Source organism: Xyrauchen texanus, chromosome 28 (assembly GCF_025860055.1).
Source record: "Xyrauchen texanus isolate HMW12.3.18 chromosome 28, RBS_HiC_50CHRs, whole genome shotgun sequence".
NCBI classification, from domain to species: Eukaryota; Metazoa; Chordata; class Actinopteri; order Cypriniformes; family Catostomidae; genus Xyrauchen; species Xyrauchen texanus.
In genome coordinates, this window is record NC_068303.1 from 17,665,086 (window position 1) to 17,681,716 (window position 16,631).

At 34.7% G+C, this 16,631-nt stretch overlaps 1 protein-coding gene across 1 annotated transcript; it reads left to right on the forward strand.

Moving 5' to 3' along the window:
* The first annotated feature begins 648 nt into the window (after positions 1 to 648).
* LOC127621604 (ras-related protein Rab-15-like) lies at positions 649 to 15,214 on the forward strand. Its single transcript, XM_052095272.1, has 7 exons — positions 649 to 1,012; positions 9,235 to 9,295; positions 9,381 to 9,441; positions 9,591 to 9,668; positions 11,314 to 11,403; positions 11,541 to 11,606; positions 12,111 to 15,214. The coding sequence occupies exons 1-7, from the start codon at positions 889 to 891 to the stop codon at positions 12,267 to 12,269; spliced, it is 639 nt and encodes a 212-aa protein (XP_051951232.1). The 5' UTR covers positions 649 to 888; the 3' UTR covers positions 12,270 to 15,214.
* The last annotated feature ends 1,417 nt before the right edge of the window (positions 15,215 to 16,631 follow it).

Sequence of the window (16,631 nt, forward strand, 5' to 3'; positions counted from 1 at the left end):
AAGCAAAAGTTTCAAAATTCACGTTTGAGGTATGAAAGTGTGTAATTTATGTTGTAGAGCCAAACGTCCACGTAGCATCATGTAATATTTACCACATACCTTATTTTACCCATAAATTTAAAACCCCTGTTATAAAACCATTAGGAAACTCCAGAGGGTACCTATGGAAAATTATCTTACTTTGGACTACAACTTGAACGGCTCCATTATGACTGTGTGTAATTTAAAATCGAACTTTCAGCTCAGATCTTATTTTACTCATAAATCGAAAATCCCTATTCTAAAAACCCATAAGAAATTCTTGAGGGAACCTTTGGCAAATATATCTTCCGCCTACAAACTGACGTCACAGCTAAACATTTGATATGATCACTAGTCTTTTCAGTTGAAAAAAAATAAATAATAAAATGTAAAAAAAAAAAAAATTTATCCACTATGAATGAAATGCTGATATTTCACATTTAATTTCTTATCTTTCAGAATTTTATATAAAAACTTTTGCTTAATCTGCTTAAAACAATTGCTTAATGTCGCCTAACGTATACATGTATTTTTCTACAAGGTCTTGGTAGATAAAATGAATCTTGGTAGACGTCAATATCAAAAGCATGATGGTCTGTGGCAGCGTTATCTCCACCCATTTCATGAGGTGTGAAGGAGGATGTCTGCGAAACGAATAGAGAGCGCTTTGTAGCCCACCGCACCCACTAGAAAAGCGTTGCTGAATGATTTCTGCACACATCGCCGCTTGCTTTACCTAGACAGTTATTTGGGGAATCGGCAAATTGGCACGGACCGTTCGATGGAAAAAGAGAGAAGATGATACGTTGAAGAGGGTAGACATGGAAACCCGACGCTGAGTTTCTTGAATTGTGACCATACGACACCATGGCCAAACAGTACGATGTGCTGTTTAGACTCTTGCTTCTCGGAGACTCCGGTGTCGGAAAAACCTGTTTATTGTGCAGATTCACGGACAATGAATTTCATCCCTCTCACATTTCCACCATCGGTAAGAGTGATACTTTCATGCATCCGTTCAAAGAGTTGCAGAACAAACAGACAGAACATACCGATTAAATGCTAAACCAATAGAGGTGTTGGGCCATTATAGTATGAGCCGTGAAAAGAATGGCTTGAGAATTACACCACATAGTGAGATGTATTCACACAAGCTCTTCTAGTCCATTCTAAGATGTCTGACTATCTCTGTACTGGAATTCTTAAAATGTTGTTTTTTAAAAACCAAATTCACAAAGATATTCATGTTAAAGAGCTCATGGAACTCAATAATAAGCTAATCAAATACAGATATTTTCCATTTCAGATTAAAGATAATTAAAATGCAAAGTGCAGGTGCATGTTTTTGCCTGTATTCTTACTAATCGATAATGGGTAACAAAGTATCAGCAGACAATTAGCCTACAACACATGCATGCTGTTTTGTAAAAGGTCATTGTATATAAATATGAAATGTAGTTCAGTTTTTATCTTTAACTTAATTCTAATAAGTTTTATTTCAGTGTTGGAAAGCCCCGCCTTGTTCACTGTGATATGGAAAAGCTTTATTGGAAGATTGAATACAATTTGGCTTTAAAAGGGAAATATTCTCACAGGAAGCATTTGAGATCTTCCAGGGTAGGAGATCATTTCATTTTGTTGGATATTATGAAAAACATATTTTGTTGGCAAAAAAGGTATTTCATAAACATTTCCACCTTGTAGTGGCATTTTCCCATGTGTCCTGCCACTTTATTGACTTGAAGAGTATGACCAAAGATCAATGTAGGCTAGTTTACGCAACTACACCATTTTCAGTTTTTATCCATTCATGTGTTCATTTAACATCAAACTTTACTGTATGTACACTAATAAGTGATGCTAATGTAAAAGGTGAGCTATGTTTTTAAGAGTAATTATTTTAAAAGTACCGGATCATCCTTACCATATTTAAATGGACTGTTCACTGAAAAATGAAAATCCTGTCATCATTTCTCATGCTCCATCTAAAACCTATATATTTTTTCTTCCATGGAACACAAAAGGTGATATTAAGCAGAATGTCTGGTCTTAACGTTCAGTCCATTTCTCATGCAAATCTATCCTATGTCTTCAGAAACCTCAGAAAATAGCACACAGTCCACTTTATGGTGATTATTTGTCCTTTAATGAGCTTTACAGTATCACATTTTTTGTATGGAAAAGAACAGCTTGGACATTCTAGTAAATATCTCCATATATAGATAGATAGATTTCAAACAATGTAAGGGTGTGTAAATGATGACAGAATTTTCATTTTTGGGTGGATTATTTTCGAAGCATTTTTGAGTCTGAACCCATATCCATCAATTATATCACATGCTACATTATATGTGGATTGTGGAATGAATGTCAGACTGCTATTTTGCAAAAGTTCAGGGAATGCTCCGTTTTAAAGCTCACTCAGCATTTCCAGGGGAACAAATAATATCAAGTAGCTTGCTTTTAAGTATCAAAATGTATTCCCACAACATAACTTGTACCATTCCAGATTATGATACCTGTTCTGTCCCACCAGTGTTTATTTCATATGCTGGGATTGATGTATTTTGGTTAAGTAATGCTGTGATACAGAACAGTCTTTAACTGCAAGGGATAAATTATGATCTATCTGGACCTGAGAGATGGCTGGTGCCTTGCCCTAAAACCTGGTTAAATAAGCTCTAGTCCATAGGGCTATGGCCCATATATATCATCATAACTAGGCTGTCAAGGATCTTTGTGTACCACTGGAAATATTTTTGCAGAGGAATAAATGGTTGTGGATTTGAGTCTCTCAGCTTGTACTCTTTATTTTGAGCTTCAGTGGCTCTTTGATTCTTTGCGTTAGTATGCAAAATGTTTCCATTCATCAAGTTAAAGTTATAGCGCACAAAAAATGTATATTTCTGTCAGTTACTCACCCTTGTATTGTTCCAAACCTGAATGACTTTCTTCTCTAGTGCACAAAAGGAGATGTTGGGTAGAATATTAGCCTAAGTCACCATTCACTTCCATTAAGATGCAAAGAAGGTGAATGGTCACTGAGGTAAATGTTCTAGCATCTCCTTTCATGCTACATAGACGAAAGAAAGTCATATGGGTTCGGAAGAATACATGGGTGAGTAAAGGTTGATGAAAGAATTTGTCCGAACTGACCCTTTAATTTTCCCAGCATGAGCTAATGATTCTTGTTACTTCATGGTAACATGCTGTTTTGTTGAATTATTCTTGCTATAAATAGCAGCTGTTAAAAGATTAGTCGATGCTAACAATTATATTAAGATATGAGCTCCATTTGTTTTTAAAGTCTTTTAGAATTTCTGAGCCTCTAGTCTAGTAATTTGGAATGCTGTCATCACCAGAGTAATTGGACAACTTGTGTTTAAATTTGTTCTTGCTAATTACCATATCCTGTCTGTCTGTTTTCCTGTTAAAATGAATACCATTACAGATTAGCCACTGTCTCAGAAAGGAAGCGATGATTTAATTGTTACAGCTATGGCACATTATGACAAGTTTAAAACTCATTACCCTTCCATTATTGAAGGTCTACTTTAAATGCCTTGATATTTCTGGTGTTTAGAAACTAGATATTATTGATTTAAGGGTTTTCGGTGAAGGATTGAAAGTAGAAATGCAACAATGGTATGGCCATTACCAATTTTCTTTTTCCTGTAATGGCAGATAACTGATAAATTGCTGATTTTTAAAAGTCACTTTTGTTCTTTTATTTTATATATATATATATATATATATATATATATATATATATATATATATATATATATATTAAATTAAGCTATCACAATTATAATGTCTTTTATTATATATTTTAATATATATATATTTATGGAATACAAATGACTGATGCACGTCAATAACCTGTAATGCGTGTCTCATTCCAAACCCTAATGTTTTTGTTTTTCTGTTACACTAAATTTATTTGCCTGTTGAAATCATGGTTCGATTTAGGGTTTGGGTAAAGGGTTAGACTTCAGGGTAAAGTTTTGGTTTGTCTTTTTTTCCTTCTGGGAGTAAAAGAATGTTTTTTTTATGAGCCAACTCGTATGATTTATTACGATTTCACCATCTTGTACAATTGATATGACTTGTCAGAATTAAATATCCAATATCGACCGTTACAAAAAAACCCACATACAATACTGTGGAAACGTTTTAGGCACTTGTGAAAAATGTTGCATAGTGAGAATGTCTTAAAACATAATGCCATAAACAGTTTTTATTTATCAATTAACATCATACAAAGTCCTGCAAACATGAAAAAGCTAAATCAATATTCGGTGTTACCACCTTTGCCTTTAAAACAGCACAAATTCTCCTAGGGACACCTGGACAGTGTTTCTTGGTTGTTGGCAGAAAGGATGTTTCAAGCTTCTTGGAGAATTCACCACTGTTCTTCTATCTATTTAGTCTGTTTCGATTGCTTTTGTCTCTTCATGTAATCCCAAACTGACTCGATGTTCAGTGGGGGGCTCTGTGGGGGCAATGCCATCTGTTGCAGGGCTCCCTGTTAGATTCTAGATGGCTGATATCTCAAACTAGAAACACCAGAACTTCCCTTGAGAATATAGAGGGAAAATATATTCGTATGCTCTCAAACTAGGAAAAAAACTCAATTTATTTATACAGAAGAGTAAAATAATTAGCAAAATGTGCCAGATGCAGTAGCAAAACTTTTTCGGAATCACCCCATCATCAGTGTAAACAGGGTTGGGGAGTAACGGAATGCATATAATGGGATTAAGTATTTGAAATACAAAATATTTGTAAACGTATTCCACTACAGTTACAATTGAAAGCATTGGTAATTAGATTAGTTACATTTAAAAAGTATTTTGATTACTGAAGAGATTACTTTCATTTTATTGTCATTTGTTTCAATTAATATTTAGTCCTTTCAGGTGGAAAACATTTATACATATAAATGATGCGATCCAAAGTGCATTTAAACAGCGGAGAAACACTTTCTTATGATGCATTACATTCATACGAGCAGACAGAGAAGAAAGTTTGAAGCAAATAAATGCAAATAAACCTTGTGTAAATTGTCAGTTTTACACTAAGCTAGAATGCTATTTCTAGCCATTTTACATGCACATGTTACCAGGCACGATCACATTTTTTTATCAAGAAAATTCACGTTGGATCATAATTTCTTTTTTTTCTACGAAGACCTTTTGATATTAGGTTAAACATCATATTCTTAATTATATTTGTTGTATTGTCTTCCTGTAAAACTATCTACAAATCCTTAAAACAAGATTAATTAGATTTACCTTGTTTTAGAAACAACCCTGCATAAGATATTTAGGTTTTTCAGAGAATGTATTTTTAACGTGTATTTTGTCTTACTGTACTGGCAGAGTTTTTCTACTCAAAAAAGTGAAAACATATACCAGTGCTGAAGAAGTAATCAAATTTATTTAGAATACGTTACTGACCTTGAGTAATCTAACAGAATACGTTACAAATGACATTTTACAGCATGTATTCTGTAATCTGTAGTGGAATACATTTCAAAAGTAACCCTCCCAAAATAGAGTGTACATACCTATAAGCAACACGCCTGCAATAATTTATAGTACAAGCATTTACCATAAACATTCTAATATTGGGTAGAACAGGACAGACAGTCGAAAAGATGTCGTTTTAATTTTCTTTGAAGCTTGGACTGGTGTTTGGTGCTGTGTGTTTTGTTATATTACTTGAGAATATAGAGGAAATATGACCTAACTTTGAAACCTATTTTAATTTCTTTAAAGGTGAAGTCAGAAATGGTCCATTCAGTTATCTTGTATTGTGGTTGTATTTTCCAGCATTGTTGTTGTTGTCCTTTCACAGACCAGTGCTCATGATTCTGGAACAGAAGCAGTTCTTTCATCAAATTCCTCTGCCCCAGGCCATCCAGTTCAGTGGTTGTAGTGAAGACCTTTCTGTCTGTCCCGGTTTGAAAGCTCAGGGCATAAGCAATACTGCTTTATTAATGTAGTTTGATAAAGAGTTGGCTATGGAGCTCTGTAGATGGTATTAGACTTTGTAGCATTCAAGATGGTTTTGTACGCATTTGCTATTATTGTGTTCCTTATACTTTTCAGGATTTTATTGTGGTCATTTTATGTGTGTGGTCTGTGATCTACTGTAGCTCCAGCCATTAGATTAAAAAGAAAATAGTTCTAATCAAACGTAAAGCCCCGCTTGCCATTATAGCAGACGCTCATCACATACGTATGTAAAGGATACGTTTTATGAGTTTCTCATATACCTTTAATTTTTGAAGAAAAGATCACAAACAAATAAACCTTCAAAATTTGTGGATCAGTATTAATATATATATAGATCATTATAATATATACAATTTAATGTTAAAATATGAATTGATAAAATGTTGAATTTTATATTTTTAAAAAGCTTTGCTGCTTAATTATTTAGATCTTATGCTTCAGAATTGTCTCCACTTTTGCTAGAAGTTTATACGGAACCATTAAAGAATGGAAAGCTTCCTCCTACCATGACACAAGCCCAGATCAGTCTGATACTTAAAAAGGACAAAGATCCAAGAAGTGTAAAAGTTACTGTCCAATTTCCCTGATCCAGCTAGACTGATATTGTCAAAGTCTGGCTAACCGATTGAGTAAAGTTTTGACATCTCTTATACATATAGACCAGGTGGGGTTTCTTTGGGTTCGCAGCTCTTCTAATAACATCAGGTGTTTCATCAATATCATGTGGTCAGTGGCGAATGATCAGACTCTGGTCTCTGCCATCTCATTTGATGCCAAAAAGGTGTTTGATATGGTAGAATGGGATTATCTTTTTTTACGTTTTGGAATGTTTGGGAATACTTTTATTGCATGGATTAATTTACTTTATAGACAGTACAAACAAATGTATTAATTTCAGATTATTTTACTGTGGATAGGGGCAACCGGCAGGGTTGCCTCTTTCCCCATTATTGTTCTTTCTTGCCCTGGAACCATGAGTTTTGGCTAATTCAGAGTTTAGGGACAGGGTTTTAACATCTCTTAAGAATTTATGGGAGAGAGACTTGAATTTAGTATTGGAAGATGGAGAATAAGGTAAGATTTTAAAAAACGTCAAGTATGCATCTAGAGATGCAAGGGTGCACCTTGTTCAATTTAAGATCCTGCATCATTTTTATTGGACTCCCTCCAGATTGTATAGGCTTGACCTTAAAGACACCTACTTGCTGGCGAAGCAAGTTTTTTGGTTCTGTACTAAGATTCAAGAGATTTGGTCGAAGGTTCAGAATTTTATTTGTGAGGCCTTGAGCACTCAGATTTTATTTGACCCCAGATTTTGTATTTTGGTTGACAGGGCAGTTATTAATATAATGAATATACATATAAAAAAATGGGGTCCTTACCAGCGTGATGATCGGCAGGTAGGTAATGCTAAGGGGATGCAAGTCAGCTGATGTGCTCTCATTTCATGAGTGGTGCACTGAGTTTGGCAGAGTGGCAGCTTTTGAAGAAATGTCACATAGATGGTTGGGCAGTTTGGGAAGAAGTGGGGCACTTCTTTGGCCTTCTTTGAAGGTTGCTAGTGAGGAGCAGTGGAGAGGGATGAGTTTAATTAAAATGATATGTGGAACCCTTTTTCTTTAATGTTGGTTAATTTTATATGTTTTTGTTATGTCATCGAGTATTTTCTTTGGACTGTTTGTTTATATGTGTGTCTGTTGTTATTTAATGTTTGACCACTGGGATGTATGTCATGTATTATTGTGTTTGTTTACATTTGTATATGGATTAAATAAAAAATTGTTAATGACAACAACAAAAAAAGAGTAGTGTGGGTATTATGCCATTCCGAACTCAGCCAGTGTCCCGGATTATTAAGGAGGGAGAGTCTTGTTCTTTTAGCAAATTGTTTTTGCTATTTGGGAATAACATTTCTTTTTACTTATTAATTTGACTGTAAATAACAAAAAGGATATTACAAGTCACATTATTCAAATAAAGTGGAATGTGGGATCTCATCTTTGATGGACACGGAATAAATATTCTGTTTTAATCTCAAGGATTTTTCAACAAAACAAGGTGATTTTTCAGGTATTCCAGTACTTGAATATCTAAAAGCTGAATTGAAGCATTTTAAGCACTTAAAATGGACCTTGTGTGAACCTTATAAACAGTGTAGAAAAAAATGCAGTGGAGGATAAAATCAAGCGAAAAGACATCATTTGATATGACCTATTCAATATATTATCTAATCCCCAGTTTTTAGGCAGAAAATTGATTTGTGTGGACTCAGAATCCTGTGATCAACCAATCAGAAAGAAGTATTCCAGAGAGCCGTGTATTAAGAGATTTTATCAAATGGCACAGCATTAGGAAAGGGAAAGTTTAAGAAAATTTTATGAATTTATAAAATATCTTCCTTAAATACAAGTATTTATTCAGCTTTTGATATTCAGCTCTTCTTACAAGACTGTTTGACTGGAGACGTCTGTGCTGTCTATGCACTAAGAGAAGCAAAACACATCAAGCTATTCTCTCTTCAGTTTTGACATGTACGGTATATAGCAGATGGCTAGATATTAAGAGCTTTGTGCACCTGGAATAAGCTGTCTAAGCAAGTAGTTGGTCTCCTAAAGAAATTTGATTTGCACATTTCAGCAGAACACATTAAAAATAGAAGATACATCCAACTACTGTTGTTTGGAGAGATCATAATTATTCTTGAGAATGGAATTTCCTAACAAAACAACTCTTGCAGGTGCTGGAGAATCTCGCTACGAACCTTATTGTACTGTCATTAAGCGTTAATTTAATAGCATTGTATTGCCTACCTGTACTTTAAAAAAGAGAGTTGATTTCTTTCAGGGCCCAAAGTGCTCTTTATCATTTCACACCTTCCATGAATGCACTACGAAATCATACTCGGATTATGGATTACTCTGCTGTTGGCTCTCAAAGTGCATCTTGGCCATTATTCTTGCTTCTTTGGCTTATTTATCTATCTTAGTCCTGAAGTCAATCAGTTCCGTACTCTCAGACCACTGTTCACTGCCTTTGTGAGTCTGATTTTAATGGTTCAGTGCTCTCCTTTATGAAAGTTTTCATTGAGTCTACCTTAGAGCCTCAAGATGATTTGGGTCAATATAAGGAATGAGAGTGCTCATTTTCAGATATTTGAAATCTTGATTAAACGTTTGCTTTTCACCTTCAGGCGTCGATTTCAAAATGAAGACCTTAGAGATTGACGGCATTAAAGTACGAATACAGATATGGTAAGTTTCTTTGCTTTGATGGTGTTGTATTCTGCTTTGGTGTTTGGAATAATCGGTTTTGTTAATCAGATCTCTCTGTTTACAGGGACACAGCAGGTCAGGAGAGATATCAGACAATTACAAAGCAGTACTACAGAAGAGCACAGGTGAGCTGCCTCTTAACACATACACAAAGTGATATGAAGTATGAGAGATATATCATATTAAGAATTGAGTTAAGAAATAGGTAAAGATGCCCTTTGGTGTCCATTGAGTGTTATTGCACTAATAAAAGCTAATTTTCATGAATCAACAGGGCATCTTTCTGGTGTATGACATCACAAGTGAACGTTCATTTCAGCACATCATGAAGTGGGCCAGCGATGTAGATGAGGTGAGGCTGTGGAGTTTAAAGCATACACTACAGGTCAAAAGTTCGGACACAAATGACTGAATTTATTTCTCGATCAGTAGTTCACCCAAAAATGATAATTCTCTCATCATTGACCCTTATTTCATCTCAAACGTATGACTTTCTTTTTTCTTCGGAAATACATTTTAATGGAGATATGATGTCTGTTTGTCCATACAATGCAAGTGAACGGTGAACAAATTTTCAAGCTCCAAAAAACACAAAAAGATAATCCATAAAATTCCAGTGGTTTAATCCATGTCTTCTAAAGCGATCTAATCAATTTTAGGGTTTTAAGAACAGACCAAAATGTAACTCCTTTTTTACTTAACATCTTGCTATTGCAGTTTCATGACATCATGATGATTTCAAGCTCGATTACACTTTCTTGCTCTTAAAGCATGCGCTTGGAAGTGGAATCTAGCTTGAAACCATAAGGAGACTGCTGATGTCAAGATTTATAGTGGAAAAAGGGGTTATAATTTGGTCTGTTCTCGCCCAAAACCGATTGGATCTCTTCAGAAGACATGGATTAAACCAGTGGAGTCATATGCATTATCTTTATGCTGCCTCTGTTTTTTTGGAGCTTGAAATTTGTTCACCTTCACTTACATTATATGGGCAAGCAGACATCATATCTCCATTAAAATATAATTGTTTGTATTCCACAGAAGAAATAAGGCCATGTGAGTTTGAGATGACATAAGGGTGAGTAAATGATGAGTGAATTACAATTTTTGGGTGAACTATATCTTTAAAACCCTTTGAGCAAATGTTCTTGCTGCACGGAAGAAAGTCATACGGGAATGGAACACATAAGGGTAATGATGACAGAATTGTAATTTTTGGGTGAACTAAAAAAAACTTTTACTACAGGTAAATAAACATAATTCCCACAATACCATTTGTGATATTTTTAGTGTTTTGGTAGATTACTTCTGAAATTTAGTCTGGTGCTGTTTACAAATTACACAACTAAAATCAGTGATGTAATCTTTTGGATTACACTTTTTAGGTACTATAATCTGATTCCTTTTGGATTGCATGTTTTGATGAAAATCTACTTTTAAATGTATGAAGTACCAATTTACACTCCTTTTCACATGATAAGAAATATAATGTGTGTGTGTAACCATACAATTAATAAAACGTAACTAATTATGCACATTCAAAAATGTTATGTGATTTTATAAAGATTACATATGCCATTGTTTTGTGTTGAAAAAAAGACAGATATAAAATTTACATTTAGTCTCTGTATGTCAGAAACTGTATATAGATGAAAACAATTTCCATCATCAGGATGCATGTACTTTAAATTGTCCTCTGCCTGTGAATGATTAATATAACTGCTAATTTAACTATATATTTTGTATATTACAGCTCCTACTCTTTTAATATGTTTTCCACAAAAGGACAATAAGGAATACATAACTGGATGGATACTCTTATGGCAACAGAAATAGTCAAACCAATACCACTGTTAATTGTTCTTACAAAAATCAGTGCACTTTCTTAAATTAATTCTAAAGCCTATATTAGATTTACCCTTTATCTCTTTATTAATCATATTGCCTGTTTGATCCATCCATCTATTGAAAATCTCTTTATGTTCTGTCCCTGATAGTATGCCCCTGAGAAGGTGCAGAAGATACTTGTTGGGAACAAGTCTGATGAAGAACAGAAGAGACAAGTAGCTACAGAGCAGGGAAATAAGGTTGTTACCTGTGCACTTAATCTTTCATTCATTCCACACAGTGACCATTTACTGTGATAAATCTTAATATCTGTCTGTGTTTAAAGACTTCCTTCAGACATATTTGATCAACTCTTAATCTCCTTTGTTTGCTCCAGCTTGCCAAGGCTTATGGGATGAATTTCTTTGAGACAAGTGCCTTTACCAATAACAACATTACAGAGGTACACTGTTTTCTGCATTCATTACAGTTTTTGCAGGGTTCATACTTTGTTTAAAGTGGCAAAACTGCTCTGATGCTGCAATTGTATGTACACAGAACCAAAGCCTAGAACCAAAGCCTAGAACCAAAGCCTAGAACCAAAGCCTAGAACCAAAGCCTAGAACCAAAGCCTAGAACCAAAGCCTAGAACCAAAGCCTAGAACCAAAGCCTAGAACCAAAGCCTAGAACCAAAGCCTAGAGCCGAAGCCTAATTTCACCCTATTCTTTTGCTGCCTTGAAAGCACTGGTATTACCTTCAGGAAACGCAAATGTAGTTGTTGTTTTTATTGTCAATATTTCTGTATTTTATTTGCACATTTAAAGAACTGATTCAAAAGTTGTAGGGGTGTATTCTTGTTCATGCTACCCTCTGATAAGTTTTTGTTTAATCACATTTCTATTTTCTGGTTTCCTTCCTACATCTATTCAGGGTTGTTTCTTTTCTCTCCATTTTTTCCTTTTCAGTCTTTTACCCGATTGGCTGAATTAGTCTTACAAGCCAATAAGAAGGATCTTGATTTGTTGGGAAGCTCCATGAATGACGAGTTCAATCTGGATGTTTTGGAGGAGCAGGAAGGATTGTGTAAATCTAGCGACAACACCCATAAATCCTGCTGGTGCTGAGGACAGGAAGTGACATGACCACCCTTTAAGTTGATTCCCATATTTATGTTACACTGTACGTGGAATATCCTTTTACATAAGAGAAAGTTATTATTAAACAGTGTTTTGTGCCTTTAATATAGGCTTATCTCCTGTTCATTTCTTATTAATTGTAATTTATTTTATAAATGGAATACTTCTTTTAAATCAGGAAGTAATTTCAAACATTTTTCAGTTTTCTCAGTTAGAAAAAGGGGGCACTACAATGCAAATGTACATGTTTAGATATACTATCAGATAAATATCATTTATAGTATCTTCAGCCCACAGTAGAGACAGTCCTATGTTTATTTGCCAGATATAGAGCATATAACATGTATTATTCCTTAGTGTGTTATGTTATGGGGCTTAATGTAACTGTATAAGATTTCACTGGCTTTCTATATGCATTTCTGAATACTGGGGTTGATATGAATGCACTTACATGACCTTCATAGAATTGTCTTTTAAGGGAATAAATCTATTCTTGGGTGAAGAACACTTTTCACATTACTGTAACAAAAGGGAATGCTTTTTTCTGTAAATGCACTGTATAAATGTCACTTAACATGCTGCTTACAAGTTCTGGTGCACTGTGATTGTGAGTGAATGCAAGGGGTTTTATCTCATTAGATGCAAGTTGGAATTATTTTAGTTTAGCATTCATTATAGTAACACACACTTATAGCTAAGAATAAGATTTATTCCCCACTTTGATCCGCAATTTCCAATCCCAAATTAATTTAAATGTATGCAGATTGAACTGCTGTGATTCCTAGTATTGACCACTTAGGCCAGTGTGCATTAATGCAATGATATTTGGGTTGTTGCAAATCATTCAGTGTTTATTATACTAATGCAGCATTTATACATGTGCTGGTATTGTACTATGTTGAACTTTTGAATAATGCTGATATGTTTACCTGTGTTATTTAAAAACCTGTCTCATGAAATATGTCAACAAAAAAGTAGATGCATTGACAGTTGCATGCCTATTCTGTCCGTGTGCAACACCTTAGTTACCACTAGGAGGCAGTTGTGCAAAGCTTAAATTCATGCAATGACGAGATGACATCTAGTCATGTAGATTTACATGATGAAACAGATTTGAAGAATGTCTCTGTTTTCAATGCTCCGAACTGGGACATTATCCTTTAGTTTTTAAACATGTTAGTAAAGCATTTTAATAGTGCAGTCAGATCTGACATATTGACATTTGCTCAGTTATTTCAAAGTTGTGTGTTGTGTTACTCTGAGCAAGCGTTTATAACTTGAAGGCATTTATTATTAAGGAGTGTCATTTCAAAATGATACAAACACACATCATCCAACTCAGAAACATACATTTTGCATGTACATATTGTTGCTAAGCAGTGAGCTCTCACTCAAGGCCACATGCCACTGCAGACAGTCTGGAAAGAGAGAGCACTGATTTGATAAGCAAATTTCATACCACGTGATCTTGTTTGCAGCTAATTTGTAAGCGAGTCATACACATAGATTGAGCCAAGATTACATTGCAAGATAATTGACAAATAAAAGGTTAAAGATGAACATTTTCTTATGTTGCTATCTAGCCTCATACCTACACTGTAGAAAGTCTTGTTGTTTCAACTTAAAAAAGTGCCTTGAATTTAAGTTGTGTCAACCTAAGATAAGAGTTGTTTAAATAGAACACAACATTGACTTAAATCAATATAATTTGTTAAATGTTTTTATTGTCTTGCGTAAACTTGACTTTCCTAGTTTAATCAACTTAATTCTATTACAATTCACACTGAAAAAATAAATGTAATTACTTACATTCTCATTTAATATTATTGATAAATATAGAGGTAGTTTGGGCTATCCCATTGTGAGAGAAAATAAACTGCCATTTGATGGTAAATAGCAAGTTAATCCCTCTGTCATATTCAGTTTTAAGCTTTTTAAGGAGACATGCATAGATGGTGACATTCATCAAACACATCTTTAAGCAAAAAGATGAGCTTTGAATTATTGCTACATGGCAAATGACTAACAACAAACACAACAATCAAGAGCATAAATAAAAGCAGCAAACAGTAATAAAAAAAAGACAGTAACACTGCAATCTGCATAATTTATTCATGCCGCAGTTCATGTGGAAATCTGAATATGTGAGCATGATGTGCATAGTTTTTCTTGACTCAGCATATTTGTTAAGTTCAAAAACACAAGTTCAGGCAACAAAAACTTGGATTCTTGAGTTATCTCAACTAGATCAATCCAGTGCAGTTATTGTAACTCTACATTTTAAAAGATGAAAACTAAAAGTAAAAAAAAAAAATATTTTTTTACAGTGTAAGTACTTGCAACACTGACTATAAATAGATTATTTGTTTACCCCCATCTACATAACTGTGTAATTTGGGGGGCATTTAAACATTTGTTTTAAGTTTAAATTATTACATTTGTAAGAAAGAAAAGAAAAAGTCTTATATACAAATTTGAAAAATATAACTGTTTATGATATTGGCTGATGGTCAGATGGTGTTTTGTCTATAATTGTGACTTAGATGAAGATCAGACCACATTTTATGAGTACTCAATGCAGAAATCCAGTTCAAACGGGTTCACAAACTTTTTCTTGCAACTGTATGTAGTCTAAAAACTGTTCTGTTAAAGACTTCGTGGGGAGTAAAATAATGAATTTTAGGAAAGATAATTACATTTTTCAAGGTTCTGTGTTGGAAAAAACAAATAAGGTACTAAATGATCTCTAAAGCTTCCATTTTCCATATTGCACTTTCTTAATGTCTTAAAAGTATTGTGCAATCACATTTCTAAAGAGACACAATCTTGCATAGGTTGATAGTGTCTAAAAGCCCATTTATTATGTTACCACACTACATCAAACTGCAGAGTATCACTGTCAATCAAAATGATGTGAAACATTACTAATACAATAATGCAAAATCATACATTAGAACAATTTGCAAATAAACACAATAACAAGAGAGGGTATGATTTTGGCTGTAAAGCAAACATGAACACTGTAATACTTAACTGGTGAATACACTTCTGGTAAATATGGATTCTGGTGACAATGGATACTTCTGGTGAATATATGGATTCTGGTAAAAGACTTGATTTCCCTAACTAAGTATTTGCTCTATACAAATACTTCATTTAAATGTGCATTGTATGCAGAGGACGCACTGGTAAAAGAAAGCAGTACGTCTAGTTAATAACTCAATCTTTTCAAGTGGCACAGTGTGTTCTCCTGATGACAGCTTCAATGTAAGCAATGCTTATATGATTTTTGAAAGACCCAGAGAGAATTGTGGGTCAAGTGAGGGAGCTCCATACAGTTTTTTTTTTAATGAAAAGCCCTGCATTATTGCAGTCTGAGTCAAAAATTGTGAATTCTCACATTTCTCAGGGTCTCATCTCTACATATCAAAATAAGGGGCATAATGACTACTATCACATAGGAACTGTAAAACCTGGAGACCTTTGAGCAGAACTGATTTGAGATCAGTTGTGATTTAAACAACATGATGTATGAGATTAATCACACTCTCTCTCTCTCTCTCTCTCTCTCTCTCTCTCTCTCTCTCTCTCTCTCTCTCTCTCTCTCTCTGCATTGTCAGAATTCCAGGGGTTGGATCTGGGATCAAGCTGGTACTAATTCTAGAGTGGAGACGGATAGCTTAAAAAAACATCTCTTAGCTTGAAGTCTCTCTCCTGTTTTCTCCTCTCCCCTCAGTTTCCTATTCCTAGATAATCCTATCATAACATAGCCAACTACTTACAACTGGTTCTCAACTTTCCTCATGTGTTAACTAATTGCTCACAATAAAAACTTGCCAAGCATTAAGATAAATAACCAAATGTATCTTTAGGAGGAGTGAGGAAAGAGAGAGAGAGAGAGAGAGAGAGAGAGAGAGAGAGAGAGAGAGAGAAGCAATATATGCTTTAGTATTATTTTTGTGGTGTGTGCACATACAGCTGGGGGGGTGTGGTGAGGGGGGAGGGGGGGTCCAGCTTCTGGACACTTCTGCTAAGCACAGTGCTGTCATCCTCCCACCTCGCCACACTGTGTTTTCACACCAGAGTGAGTCACGCTGGCTCTCTGAGCTCTAGAGATACATAATGTGGAATGCTAAGCACCCTGAGAGAGAACTTCACAGCATTCAGACTCTTTTTACTCTGCCTACTGTCTTTCCTTTATACCTGCTTGAGAAATGCTGAGAGGAAGCTGTTGATCTTTGCTTCCATATGCAGCACTAAATGTAAATGGTTTGCTGTTGTTTTGGTTTATCCCCAATTGTACGTCCTCACTGTTAATGTTTAGGGTGATTACTGTCAATGGAATCTAAT